General features: G+C 34.4%; 1 protein-coding gene across 22 annotated transcripts in view; it reads left to right on the forward strand.

Moving 5' to 3' along the window:
- The window catches only part of TCERG1 (transcription elongation regulator 1), a 51,448-nt gene extending 37,131 nt beyond the window's left edge, over positions 1-14,317 (forward strand). For 16 of the 22 annotated variants that reach the window (XM_069589950.1, XM_069589953.1, XM_069589942.1 and 13 more), the window contains 8 exons: positions 39-157; positions 3,450-3,600; positions 7,735-7,899; positions 8,152-8,334; positions 9,753-9,932; positions 10,590-10,673; positions 11,968-12,068; positions 13,243-14,317. In XM_069589950.1, the coding sequence (XP_069446051.1) occupies positions 39-157; positions 3,450-3,600; positions 7,735-7,899; positions 8,152-8,334; positions 9,753-9,932; positions 10,590-10,673; positions 11,968-12,068; positions 13,243-13,444 (1,185 nt within the window). In that variant the 3' untranslated portion in view covers positions 13,445-14,317. Of the gene's footprint in view, positions 1-38; positions 158-3,449; positions 3,601-7,734; positions 7,900-8,151; positions 8,335-9,752; positions 9,933-10,589; positions 10,674-11,967; positions 12,069-12,875; positions 12,972-13,242 lie in introns of all 22 variants that reach the window. The other 6 variants (XR_011257030.1, XR_011257028.1, XR_011257031.1 and 3 more) reach the window with 1 other exon arrangement.

Consider the following 14,317-nt stretch of genomic DNA (forward strand, 5'->3'; position numbering starts at 1 on the left):
TGAAAGACTGACATCGATTTGTGTTTTTTTTCTAATAGGTATTTGATCAGTATGTAAAGACCAGGGCAGAGGAAGAACGCAGGGAAAAGAAAAACAAAATAATGCAAGCCAAGGAAGATTTCAAAAAAATGATGGAGGAAGCAAAATTTAATCCGAGGTATATGGTTTATTACTGTCAAATATCAAAGCATGTATGTATTTTCTCCTAGATCAGTTAAAAAAATATATATATATATCTTTTGGATTTGGAGACATGAAAAGCTTCTTGTTTGATTATTGATTTCTGGCTTTCCAAGAATCTTTTTCTTAATACATTTTCTTTGGAGGATTCCTGGTACTGGTTCCTGAGGCACTGGTTTTCAAGGAGGTAGCTTGTTTTAAAAGATTCTCTTTGAGAATAAGTTTCTTTCTCTGAAACTAGTAAATGATTAAAAATCTACTGTCTTCTTAAAGGTTTACACATAATAAATTGCAGAGCAGGGATATTATTTTGATTGAATTGAAATAATGTAGGATCTTTCATTTTAAAAATTTCTAAATGTGTTGATGATTGTTCGACACTTCTAATTGATTGTTAGTATATATTGAATATTTAAGATGGCTGAAGGAAAGGAGATATTTTAAACTTACATGCTTAGGATTATAATAATGTCATCAATTATTGGATATCTTAGATATATGAACTTATACATATATGCAGTTAAAGTAACATGCATATGTATGTGTGTATTACCACATTCAGTCTTCAAAACAGCCAATATGATTTAGGCGCTCATATCCTACCTATTTTAGAAATAAGGAAAGTAAGATTTATACACATTAGGTCACTTCACTGAGTAAGTGTAGAATTTCAACTAGATTGCAGTATTTTAAATTGCTATGAATATCCCAGAATATGGAGAATTTCTGAAACTATGGGGTAGAATCATGGAATCTCTGGGTTAAATGGTACTGTTTAAGGGTAATAGAGTTTGAGACTCTCCAGGAGATCTTGGGCTTTTTTCTTAATCAACAGAGTAAAAATTCATGGGTCCGTGTAGTTGTGACTCTGTTATAAAATATTTTTTGGAAAAGAATTTACTCTTAGGAGATGCATGCTGAAATATTTATTGATGGAATCTCATGATGTCTACAGGTTACTTCCAAATGATTCCGGAAAATATATCCATAAAAACCCTTTGTGGATCTGGGAATAATTGAGACTCCAATGAGATTTCTCTTTTGTAGATTTGAAAAGTTAAATCTTGCTGTATCACAGTACCCTACTAATATTCTTTTGGGGCAGATAAAATTGTTTGAGTGATTTTTAGTATACAGGTTATATCAGAAAGTAAAGCCATCAGGCATAGAACTGGAAGTCTTACCACTTGGGGCATTGGGCCATATTGCTAAATTGACGGATTTGACAATTGGCGTAGAGATTAGGACCCATTTTAATAAGTATGAAACAAAGAGGAAAAACTTACTAAAGTTGAGAAAATACCATCCATAGACTTTCTTTGAATTGGAAAAAGACCACAAGCACAGAACTCTAAAGCACTAGAGTATATCCCAAGGGAAAGAATGACTGGGAAGAATTACCTAACTTTAGTGCCTGTTTTTTCTATGTCTTTTTTCTTTTTTGTTGGAAATTTCAGGTGTACTTCCTATGGTTAACTTCAAGTCATTATTACTCTTTCTCATCCATTATCACCAAAAACTATCCCGCTCACACTTTTCTGTAAAGAACTGTTGTGTCTCTTATAAAGTATGTAGCAAAATGCTATTATAAATCCTTTGCAATAGCATTTTTGGAGTTAAAACATGAGTCATATGAAAACATCTCTATGGAATCTAATGCTAAAACTTCATTTTAGTCTGTTCTGATAAAAAAAATTTACTACTTTTTTTTAAACCTTTTTTAAGTAATAGAAATATGTATTAAATGATTGAATTCTCACTTGTTCATTGATTTTACATTTTTAAGAAGTTTGTTCTTTAATCATTGTAATACTTTTTCTTAATTATAAAGTAGGGTACCTAATTTAACATGAAAAGAAAACAGATTTATTGGACTTAATCTTTGTTTTAATACATGAGATAAAGTATTTTATTTTTGTATTGAGATAGATGGTTTTTAAGGGAAACGTAAGTTTTATTTTTCACCTCTAAAAATAAGCTAAACATGGGAGCATTTGAATTCTTACTATATATAATAAGGTAAAAAGCTTCAGATATTGAAATATATCCAAATATATGAAAGCTTTAGAAATGCTTCTTTTATTCATGGAAAAACTTCTTTAATACTTGGTTTCATTGTCCCTCATAGACTTGATTTTCCATATTTCTACCGAAGCTACCTAATTGTTCATCCATTTTGATCTTATTTTAAATTCTTTGAACATATTTTTATTTAATTCTTCCAATATAATTATAGTAGTTTAAAAGATTTGTCTATACCTCAAGCAATATCTGGGTATCTTGGGTTACTTTTTGTTGCTTAAGGTTTCCCCCTCTCCTGTGAATCACATGTTTCTTTGTATGTGTGTGATTTTTAATTGAATATTGAAAACTGTGGAATAATAGGTATTTTCCTCTCAAGAGTATGGATTCTTGTTTTAGTAGGCAGTTCAGTTACAGGCTGATGCCTTTAATTTTAGGTTTGATTTTATGCTGTTACTGTGAATCTCAGAAAGTGGGAATTGTTTTTGTCAAACTTCCAGCTTTGTCTCCCTGTGGATCTTTTGTGGGTTTTGTTGTCCTCATATTGTTCTTTTTCCAACACTTCTTAGTGTCTACTGTCTCTTTTTTGCTCTTAAGCATGTAGCAGTTTGGTACAGGGAGTAGTTTTTCTGCTGTTTTATAGCTTGGTCTTGGCTGTCTACTTACTCATGGGGGATTTCTAAATGGTATTTTTCTGGGTTACCTTCTTTCTATAGCTTCTTCCTCTGCCATTTTTTTTTAGCACCCCCAACTCTGATCTTTGCTGCTTCTAGCTCATGGGGATTGCTGTACTCTTTTTGGACTCTAGCTGTTTGCATTTTGGGAAATTGTCCTGAGGCAGAGGGGCCATGGGGCTTCTTACACAGTTTTACCCTACTTGTTGTCCAGTGCTTGAAATCAGTTGCCTCATATATTTTGTCTGATTTTATAGTTGCTTTTGGAGAGAGAGCTAATTCAGGAAGAGTTACTCAGTCTCATCTTAGAGTGGAACTAAAGGAACTCTGAAGTTTCTAGAAATACACAGATTTTTTGCTCTCTGATGTCTGTCCCCCTAACATCATGCTGATAGTAATACAGAGCTCTAACCATGTTTTCACTCTTCAGCCCTTTTACTCTTTTCTGTTGGTAGATGTTGGGACTCATTGTCTTGTTGGCACATACTCTTAATGGGAAGATGATATCATCTGTTCCTTTCTTTAAGTAGAAATAGCTCTACCAAAGTTAGCGCACTTGCCATTTTGTTGCAGAGTTACATTTAGTGAATTTGCAGCCAAGCATGCTAAAGATTCAAGATTTAAAGCAATTGAAAAGATGAAAGATCGAGAAGCCTTGTTTAATGAATTTGTGGCAGCTGCAAGGAAGAAAGAGAAAGAAGATTCGAAGACAAGAGGTGAGAAGGTAAGAAGGTTTTTGGTTCGAGTGGTGTGATTGATGGGAGTATGAATGGGAAGGGACTAACCTGGTGCTGTTTCTAATCTCATTCATGGGCATAAATATTAAGTTGGCTAAAAGGTTCATCTGGTTTTTCTATAACATTGTATGTATGGAAAAACCCAAACAAACTTTTCGGCCAACCCAATAACAAGAGCCATATTTACTGTCTAGCTTTTAAAGTTAACTTTTACAATTGTTTATGTGTGTGTGTTTGACTGCTTCCATAATGCACATTTAGTAATGTCACGAAACTGCATAGATTTTCTTTATATTTTGTTAATTCTGTGCCCATTAAATCCAGAACTGGTTATTAGGCTGTTCACTGGTGCTTGTCTGCTAACATTTCAAGGTTCTTCATAGGCAGTAACATTTAAATTTTTCAAAAAGCTTCTTTATATTTTTTGCTTTCTAAAAGATAGCATTTTAGTGACTTTCTAATCTTTTAGTAAACATATCTTACATATGAATTATTGCTTATCAGAATTAAAGGTCAGCTATTAAAGATTAATGAATTCCAAATGTCATTTGATAGTGGTGTCACAAATGAAGAGGAGCACACCACTGGGGAGGCACACTGGTAGGGAGGTGGCACCAGTGGTGCGTGAACCATCAAAACATGCAGCCTCTCTTCTCAGTGACCCTGTGTGCTTTTGAATGGAGAAAAAGAACCTCTGAAGCTTTATTATTCTTGACATTTAAAATTGCCTCTAATTCCAGAGGGTTAAAATATTTCAAATTCTATTGAGAAATGTTGTTGTGGAAATAACACCACTCTTGTTGAAAAGAAGCGTCTTTAATTGAACAATAACAGCAGTATTAAGTGAAATAACTTTTGTCAGAAATAACTGAAATTTCCTGATTATGTGATTTATTATGCTTCATGGTAGATTTTTCCAGAATCCTTTCACTATTAACTTTTTTGGGAGTAAATGATGGTGTTTCTCAGAGGAAGATTGAGTTTTACATAAGCATTTTGTCTGTTGAATTAGAATCATGTCAATGAATTGTTTGCTACGATTGACTTTTAGTAAGAACTTACTGATATCATATGATTGCTTTTAAACAAATTGAATGTTTTTGCATTTGTAACTGATGTTCTTTCTCTAAACATGTTTTTTGTAGCTATTTTATGTATTGTTTTATAACAAGTGAATAGACTTTTCAGTTTTGTGCTGTGTGGCCTGTCAGTCAGTTTGGTCTGACAGCTGTTCAGTTACTGATAATGTAATTCTCTGATGAGGAAAGAATTGGCATCTCCTTGGTGGCGTAGATGGTAAAGAATTTGCCTGTAGTACAGTTCAATCCCTGGGTTGGGAAGATTTCCTGGAGAAGGGGATGACTATCCACTCCAGTATTCTTGGCTGGAGAATTCCATTAACAGAGGCAGGCTGCAGTCTGCGGGATCGCACAGAGTCAGACATACAATAAGCAGCACTTCACTACACTTGTGTGGTGCTTTCAGCCTCATGTGGTTCTGGTACATTGCTTTTGAGGAGGGGCAGTCTTTTTTCTTATAAAGTAATGAGAGTTGTGTCCAGAATGTGTTAATTAAAATAAGACATTAAATAAACATTACATCTAAATAAACTTAATTATTCAGCTTTGTTTTCTTTTGATTGTAAAATTTGAATTCTCTAAAGGTTTAGCCTTGTACTGTTACATTTTGGGGGAAAAATAGGAAATTACTAAAGTGAAAATTTTCTTAGCCAATTTAAAGAATGCAAAGTCAATTACTAACTAGGTATTGAAAGTAGAGGTTTAAATGTATATTTTATATTCAAATTTGAGAAGTATTTGGCTAATGAAGTTTTATCTCTTCATGACTGCTGCTGTATATTCTTATGAAGTATATTGGCAGTACGTTAAAAATTTCTCTTTTAGTATTTATTTACATTTGGCTGTGCTGGATCTTTGTTGCTGCACACGGGCTTTCTCTAGACTCAGCAAGTGAGGGCTACTCTAGTTGTGGCATGTGGGCTTTTTGTTGCAGTGGTTTCTCTTGTAGAGCAAAGGCTCTAGGGTACATGGGATTGATAGTTGTTCCTCGCAGGCTTCCTTGTCCCACATCATGTGGAATCTTCCCAGGCTAGAGATCGAACCCATGTTCCTTGGATTAGCAGGAGGATTCCTTACTACTGGACCACCAGCGAAGTCCTGAAGTACATTTTTTAATTGCATTTTAACTGTGTATGATTGAATAATAAACTGATAACATTGGAATTTCTTTGTTCTTATGATTCCTAACTGGTCTTTGTAACAGATAATTGAATCAATAGCTGAATAGTAGTAATTGAAAGTTTTGCTGAGTCAAAACTCATGAATGATACTGACTTTTGATGAAATACTTTTTTTTCTCTTTAGTTGGGATTTTCAAACTAGAGTGCAGTCATCATTTTCATGTAGCTTTCATGGGTAGTTTTATTTTAAAAATGCCCCTAAAACTTTTACTGGGCAGTTTTGTTTACCAGAGTAGCTACCCTTGAGTTTTTGTTTGTTTGATAATAATTTTATTATTATTATTCTAACCAATTTTTATTATTGTTTCAAATAATTTATTTTTTGGAACAACAGATTTGAAGCTGCACATAATGGGGTTAATCCTTTTATAAAGTTGGCATTTTTCTCTCTTCCCTCTCTTTCAAATTAGCTGCTAAACATTTTTTGTTGCAGTACATTTGACTGAGGAGACTATTTCTCCCTTAACTAAACAGCTTAGTTGGTAAGATGCTTTTATTTTTAGAGAGGAAAATAGGGACGATAGGGTCTTGAATTGTTGCTAATGATAATTGACATTTTATAGTTTAGAAAGATTCTTATTTGATGCAGCTTAGCTATTTTATTAACATAAATTTTGCTTTCTGGGAATTTAGTGTTCATTGTGTCATATACAAAGTAGATATGAACAGAAAAAGTGTTACATTGCTATTACATCAAGTAGTTTCTTTATTGCTATCTAGAAATACTGGGTTTATGAGTTATTTCTTATTAATCCAAACAAAGTCAAGAGCAGAGTTCCATGAATGGAGAAATATACTGAATAGTTCTTATCTTTTAGAAAAGTCTCTAATACAGAAGCTCTGTTTCTTATAACCTTACAAGTGTTTTCCAAAAAGGACATCCACCTCCCTTTTAATCCTCTTTTAGGAGAAATGAAGTTACAGGGAGAAGGGAGAGGGTTGAAATAGAACTAAGGAATGATTCATTTTATTTTGTGGCCCCACAGAAATTCTGTTTCTCATTCCCTTGGTCAGATGGGGGGACAGCATATTTAATCCCTGTGGGTAAGAGAGGATCTTGACATGGTTAGAATCTTCTGCTGAAATGTGTTTAGCTACCTCAGATGTCTTCACTGGTAACAATACACAATAACCTAAATGAGACTGAATTTTAAAATGGATCCTCAAAGTCCATAGAAACAAATGCTTGTTTATTCTCTTCTTCTCGTATTAAAAAATAAAAAGTAAAATTGGGAAGAGGCTTTCTAAGTATTGCATATGTTGACACTAAAGGATTGATACATAATATCTTTAGTATAATGTTACTAATTTGGTACTTAATTTGTTAACATAATTTCATTGACACATATTCTGGTGAAGGCATACATGTTTAATGGCTAAAAAGTGCAAGAAATCTGAATATAGGTTTTTTGTTTTAGAAATGACTAATTATAGAAATTATACAGTTTTCTTATACATACAAAGGTAAAAACATTGCTCTTTTTTTAAAGCAAAATATAAAAGTTTATTTTTTGTTTTTACACTTTTGACAGTAAGTTTCAGATTTGTAATAAGACTTGCTGTTTGGGTGCAGCTGTTTCCAAATTCCTCTATTAATTTTAACAGTTGTATTAATCTACTTTAAAAAAATATTCTTACCATATTGATGTTGAAGTATTTTTGCCATATGTTCATAAGCCTGAATTTTAATTTCTCATAAAAGAGCAGTTCTGATACTTTTTTGTTTTTGACTAAAATTTCACTTTAAATGTATTATTCTCATCTTTAAGGTCAGTGAGCTTTGTTCTAGTTGTAAATCTTTATGAAGAGTTTCTCATGGCATATTGTTTTCCTCCCACCTTACACCTGTTTTGAAATATAGATTAAATCGGATTTCTTTGAACTACTATCTAATCATCACTTGGACAGTCAGTCTCGATGGAGCAAAGTAAAAGATAAAGTAGAAAGTGATCCACGTTACAAAGCAGTGGATAGTTCATCCATGAGAGAAGACCTTTTCAAACAGTACATTGAAAAAATAGCCAAGGTAACCATTGTGTTTACTTTCATGGTAACCATGGAATAGTAAAACTGTTCATTGCGTTATAAAGGTATTTGCCACTTCTTCAGGGTTTAGAATTTTTCTTGTTGGTATTCCTAATAGAACCTTTAGTAATTAATTTTGGAATGAGTGTTTAGGTATATTCTTGGTAAAAACTAGGTTTGAAACCTTGTATTTGGCAAACTAGTTATTCTGTGGGGTCATATGTTAATGGAGTTGGTAATTTCACTTTTACAGAATTTAGACTCAGAAAAAGAAAAGGAACTTGAAAGGCAAGCCCGCATTGAGGCAAGCCTTCGAGAACGAGAGAGAGAGGTTCAGAAAGCTCGTTCAGAACAAACAAAAGAAATAGATCGAGAGAGAGAACAGCACAAACGAGAAGAAGCTATCCAGAATTTCAAGGCTCTTCTGTCTGATATGGTATATATTACTGTTTTGCTTTTTTCTGTAAAGTATTGGGTATTAGAAATCTGTTATATTATCTCATTAGTGGACATTTTAATATTCTTTAAATTGACTCTGAGAGTTGTAATTTATAAGTTACCTATAAAGTATTTTAAAATTGAGTACTTGGTATTAACACCAGTAGAATAGGAAATCGTAGTTATTTAATATTTTCAGAAGTTTGATGTTTTGTATTTGTAAAATTTCATAATCTTTTAGTCTCAGAGCTTTTAAAAAATTGTCCTTGATGAAGTCATCTTAAATCATCATATACTTGAATGGGACTTAAAAAAAAATCCTCCTGTATTACCCAGGTTGTTCAGATATGTAGGGTTTTTTGTCCCTACAGTGAATGCCCTCAGGCCACCCTACTGTTCTGCTTGCTTTTTCCTCCTTGTTAACTGTCTCTCCTACTATTTCTTTTAACAAGGCTCCTGTCATCACTCCTGTTGCTTCCTCTGATTTCTTCCCTTGCTTCTCCTGGTCGGTTCTCAGTGACTTTTTTTCTGTTTCCTGCGCAGTTACAGTTGTTTCCTGTTTTTTCTCCCTGCCTCTGCTTCCCCCCGATTCATCCTCTTTATGGCAATCACAGAAATCTTTGTAAAAGGCACATCTGATTCTTGTCACTCTCCCTGTTGCTTGAAGAGAATGAAGGTCCTTGCTACTCCTGGCAGTTCTTTTTTATTTTGTATTCCCAGTGCCAAGCTCAGTGTTCGCTTGATATGTTTTTAGGTACTTTTTTTTGGGTAAATAAATATTTTTATATTTTTCTTCATTACTTTTTTTTTTTGGCTTTTCAGCATCCTGTATTTCATGGTGTTGGCAGCAGGGTGACTTAACTTGTAATGCCATTGCTATCCATGTAGCATGCCTTTCTGCTGGTTGCAGACCCAGCCAGAGCTATCACATTGTCTGTTCTCTTATCTTCTTAATGATGTTCATTCCTGCTTATATGTGCAAGTGTCACTTCCAGGATATAGTTAAGTCCCAAGTTGACCTTAAGAAATTTTTTCTTTGATCTGGTGAGCTGCTTATGCTGTAAGACAGTCCATTTCCTCTCTTATTTATATCCATTTCTACTACTAGAAGTTGGTAAGGTCTTCAGTAAAGTACCTAGGAACTTAAAGTTCTTAAGGACCATGGTTTATGGGCGATAACTTCTCTGCATCCTTCTTCCCTCTCAGCGCATACTATATAGCTTAGATGTGCTCTGGTAGATGAGATTTCTGGTTTTAAAGGAGTAGATTTTCAGTTACTGCTTGGCTAAGATGGAGTCATCAGAAGCTTTTTTTTATTAAGTGTATTGTTCCTAAACAAAATGAATGAGTCTTTTATTGACGAAATATAAAAAGATAAATCTGTCTCAGGTGATGGATAGCATTCTCTATTTTTAGGTACGTTCTTCAGATGTGTCCTGGTCTGATACTCGGAGAACTCTACGGAAAGATCACCGCTGGGAATCTGGATCCTTGTTGGAAAGAGAGGAGAAAGAGAAGCTTTTTAATGAACACATTGAAGCACTTACCAAAAAGAAGAGGGAGCACTTTAGGCAACTTTTGGATGAAACTTCTGCAGTAAGAGTCTTCTACTTTTCTGCTTTAATCTAGATGAATCTTTGTTAATAATTCCTATAAGTAAAATATTGATGTGATTTTTAATGTCATTGTCTCTAGGACCATTACTGAAGTTCATGGGTTTCATGGCTCTTCTCTGAGTTTTTTAAGTGAAATGGTACTCTTACTATTTAGAACTTACTTCATTTTTATTTTGTATTCCCAGTGCCAAGTTCATATCTATTCCCTTAGTAATTCCAGATGTTCTTATCTGTGTGTGAACATTGATGCTTCCTGATGATCGATTTAATAGATCCCTTCTTTTGCTCTATTTTCAATTTGGTACCTTCGTCCCCTTGTTTGGCAGTTAGTGCTCTCTGCTGGTTTTGCTCCTATTTGATCTCTTTTTTGGTGGTGGTTTCTTTAGAAGTTATGATATTGCCCATGGAGATACAGGGTTTGCAGTTGATTGTCATAGGTCACCTTGACTTGACAGTATGGCCATGAAAATAACTTGTGGCAAGCCAACAAAAAGAAATTGCGTTAAAGCTGCCTCCCTCTCCCTCACTAGTCCCATCACACTCAGGCCTAATGAGTGATTGCAGATCATTGTGTGCTATGATGTATCACCCCTCAAGAAAAGTCAGTTCTGTTTTTTTATTCACTTGTCTTTCAAAGATTACCTTAACATCCACATGGAAAGAAGTTAAAAAAATCATTAAGGAAGATCCTCGGTGCATTAAATTCTCCTCCAGTGACAGGGTAAGAAAATTTTGTCTTGAGATTTACTTTCAGTTTATAAATATTAATTGGGTGCTTAATCAGCAGCACTAGTATCTTGACTAAAACGAGGTTGATGGTTTTAAGTGAATAATGTTGAAAGAAATAAATGTTAAATTTTAAGTTTATGTTTTCTTTCTTGTATGATATCTTTAGCAAGACAACACAAGAGGAGCTTTAAAATTTTAATCGTTGGGTTTAAACCTGTGTTTTGGGATCTTCTAAGAGATTAAATGAAGCTGTAGTTTTTATTTATTGTATAGTCAGGTCCCACTAGATATATTCAGGCTGGTAATTGGTGCTAGGCTACCAAAAGTGCTTAACCCTTACAACCATGCCAGCAGGAAAACATAACATGATCTCTAGTTCTTCATGTCCCAGAAACTTAGGGGAGCCTCAGCTGTGTGAACCTTGTAGAAGCCCTCTTCTGGTACACTCTGACTCCTCTGTAGGAAAAAAACTCACCAGGGGTCTGAATTAGTGAGTGATATCAAGGAAAGTGTAGCTTATTCCCATCCATTTTGTCCCTCGGCCTTCATATTTTCCTTCTTCCCATTGTTCTTCATCCTGGTTGGTTTCTCTAGGTCTAGAGTTCAAAAAGCCCATGATCTAATATTCTTCCCCCTCCTACTCCATTAAATTTTAGATGTATGGACCGCAAAATATACATGATTAGAAAAGTGTGGTAGCTGGATAGCTGAGAGATCCATGCAGTCTCTGAACTTTTCTGATTGTTTAGAATTAATAATGCCTTTTTAAAGCTTGGAGTTTCTGCATGTCTTTGCTGGTCCCTTACTAAGCTCTCTTACTGAGCTAAATGCTCAGTTGAACTTACTGAAGTTCTGAGTATTACTTTGTAAATTATGCCACATTATTTTTGTGCTTGAAGATACAGTCTTTAGGAATGCACATTTAACCCTTAATTTCTGTATTTTTAAGAGTGTCTACCATGTGAAGCTGTGATGAAGGGTTAAGGAGATATTTTATAAAAGCCTCAGCACAGTGTAGCACATAGCAAGCCCCCAATATATGGTTATAGCATAAAACATATATTAGCTGCTACTAATATATGGTTTCTTATTCTTGCTTTTTACCTTTAAAATGTACACTGCAGATTTTACCTTTAATGAATGTTGCATGAACAGAAATGTGTCTTACTGCTTTTTTCTTTTGAATTATTTTATGTTGTGACTTATCGCTCATTAGTTTAATAAATAATTGATAATAATTTTGGAATTAGTGGAATTTTCTCCCTAATCTTACTGTCTTTTTGCAGAAAAAACAAAGAGAGTTTGAAGAATACATCAGAGACAAATACATCACAGCCAAAGCTGACTTCAGGACACTTTTGAAAGAGACCAAATTTATAACATATAGGTATGTGCAATGAAATGTTCCATATCGCCAATCATTGTCTTTACTAGTCCTACTCTGATGGCCAAGCCTACTTTGCATTCACACACATGTTGACATTGTTAATTTTTAGGAATAAGAAGAAGCCAACTTTTCTCAAAGGCTGAATACAGCCCATATCTACTTTTTTTTTTTTTTTTTTTTAAGAAAGGGCCCAGATGTTAATTCTTATTTTGCGTTACCCACCCATCTATTTTTTAAACACTCTTTTGTTTTTACTTCACTGCTTTTTCAGAAGTATTTTCAAATACATAAAAATTGTATTTCATGAAGAGACTTAAAAAAAAATCCTTCACTGTCAATTATCTTTCCTCCTCTGAAGACTAAATATTTAGTGTGTTCATTCTAAAGCTTGAAATCATCCTATTTAAACTCAGCAAATGCATTTTTTTCTCAGATGAAAGCAGTTTGCTGGATACATTTAAATTAAAACTTCAAAATTATAAAATCAGCACTTTAAAACAAGATTTTGCTGTAACATACCCAATAGTTCCCCACCCCCTAACAAGGTGTCATCGGGAAAACAGTTTTATATCGCTTAGCAGTCAGTGTGCAGGAAACTATTTTTTGTTTCATGCTCCAACTTTTCTTCTTTTAAGAGAAAAATTTGAAACATCTTAATGAAGGGTATGCACGGGAGGATAGATAGTGCTGAGGGTGTGGTTTTTAGGATTTTGTCATTGGATTTTTTGGTCAGGATCCTTAATGTTTTGCATCAGCTTGGGCTTTTAAATTAGATGTGAAGTAAGACTTCTTTCTACATTTTTGTAGTTAATTTAGTGAAAGATGTGAAAGTGAAAAAGCTTGTGAAAGATGCTGGGATTGGCAGCCCCGCAGACTGAAGTCCTCTGTTCATCCACAGAACAGGTACAGCACGGGCAAGGTTACCCACCCACCCTCAGCCCTGATCTGGAGGGACCACCAGCAGGGGTGGGAGGGTAATTCAGCTTCTGAGGCCCTTTCACTCCTTGGAGTCTTTGCTGAGGCGACTTACAAAGGTGACCACTGCAGTGAAATTTTTCTTTAAAAAAAAAAAAAAATGGAAACACAATTAGGAACTAGATGGACATTTCCAGTTCATTTCTGAAAGACCTGTGAACAGCAGTAAGTAATTCTTGGACTTCTTTTCTTATTTCAGATCCAAAAAGCTAATCCAGGAATCTGACCAGCACCTGAAAGACGTAGAAAAAATTTTGCAGAACGACAAACGGTATCTAGTACTAGACTGTGTGCCAGAGGAGAGGCGTAAACTGATTGTGGCGTATGTGGATGACCTGGATCGCCGGGGTCCACCCCCACCTCCCACAGCGTCAGAGCCCACAAGACGATCAACAAAATAATTTGGAATACTCTTCCACAGGGTGTCTGTTCATTCAAAACGCTTGCATGAGCCAGTTTTCAGGTTTTTACATGTATGTGCATTAGTCAGACTATTGCAGAACCATCTGATGAGCAGAAGGAGAAGCATCCGTGAACAGTTTCTGAACAGAGAACACTTTGGAAATATTTATGCTTTTCTTTGTATGGCATGACTGACTTACATACTCAAATATAGGCTGTCTCTAGTAAATCTAAAATCTTAAAGCTAAAAAATCATCCTTTTATGAGATGTGGAAGTCAGTGACTTTTGGTGATGTTCTTTCTAGCAGTGTTATAATACATGCAAGATGTAAGAGCATTTGTGGTTTGAACTTGCAAGATGCAAATACCACAGATTTCCCCCCCAAAAAAACCTAAGTTAGGGTTTGTTTGTTTTGATTTTGTTTTTTAAAGCGGGTAAAAGAAAAAAACACTGAAAATTGAATTATCTTCCAGAGGCTAAGATTATTATAATGGACATACTTTGACCTTTGTCTCTAAAGAATAGTTTCATTTGTTCACTTATGTGCTTTGATTATCCCCTTTGAATTATAGGCCAAGTCTTGTTGTTTAGCCTAAGAGAAGATTTATTTAGGAATTTCTTCTCAGGTATGGAGCCACAGTCATAACTAACATGTTGGCCAGACTAGGACTGCTGGTTAAACACATTTTATTCACCATTAAGTGATCTTTATCAATATTCTGGATTAGACAACAAATTACCTTTCTTGGATGTTCCTTGTAAACTATACTCCTATTTGAATGTTAATTTTTTGTTTCTAAAGTTTAATTTTAAGATGTTTGAATGTTCAGTTTATGTATTTGAACTACAATAAACCAACCCTTTTTATATA

The sequence above is a fragment of the Ovis canadensis genome, chromosome 5, assembly GCF_042477335.2.
Source record: "Ovis canadensis isolate MfBH-ARS-UI-01 breed Bighorn chromosome 5, ARS-UI_OviCan_v2, whole genome shotgun sequence".
Taxonomy (NCBI): Eukaryota; Metazoa; Chordata; class Mammalia; order Artiodactyla; family Bovidae; genus Ovis; species Ovis canadensis.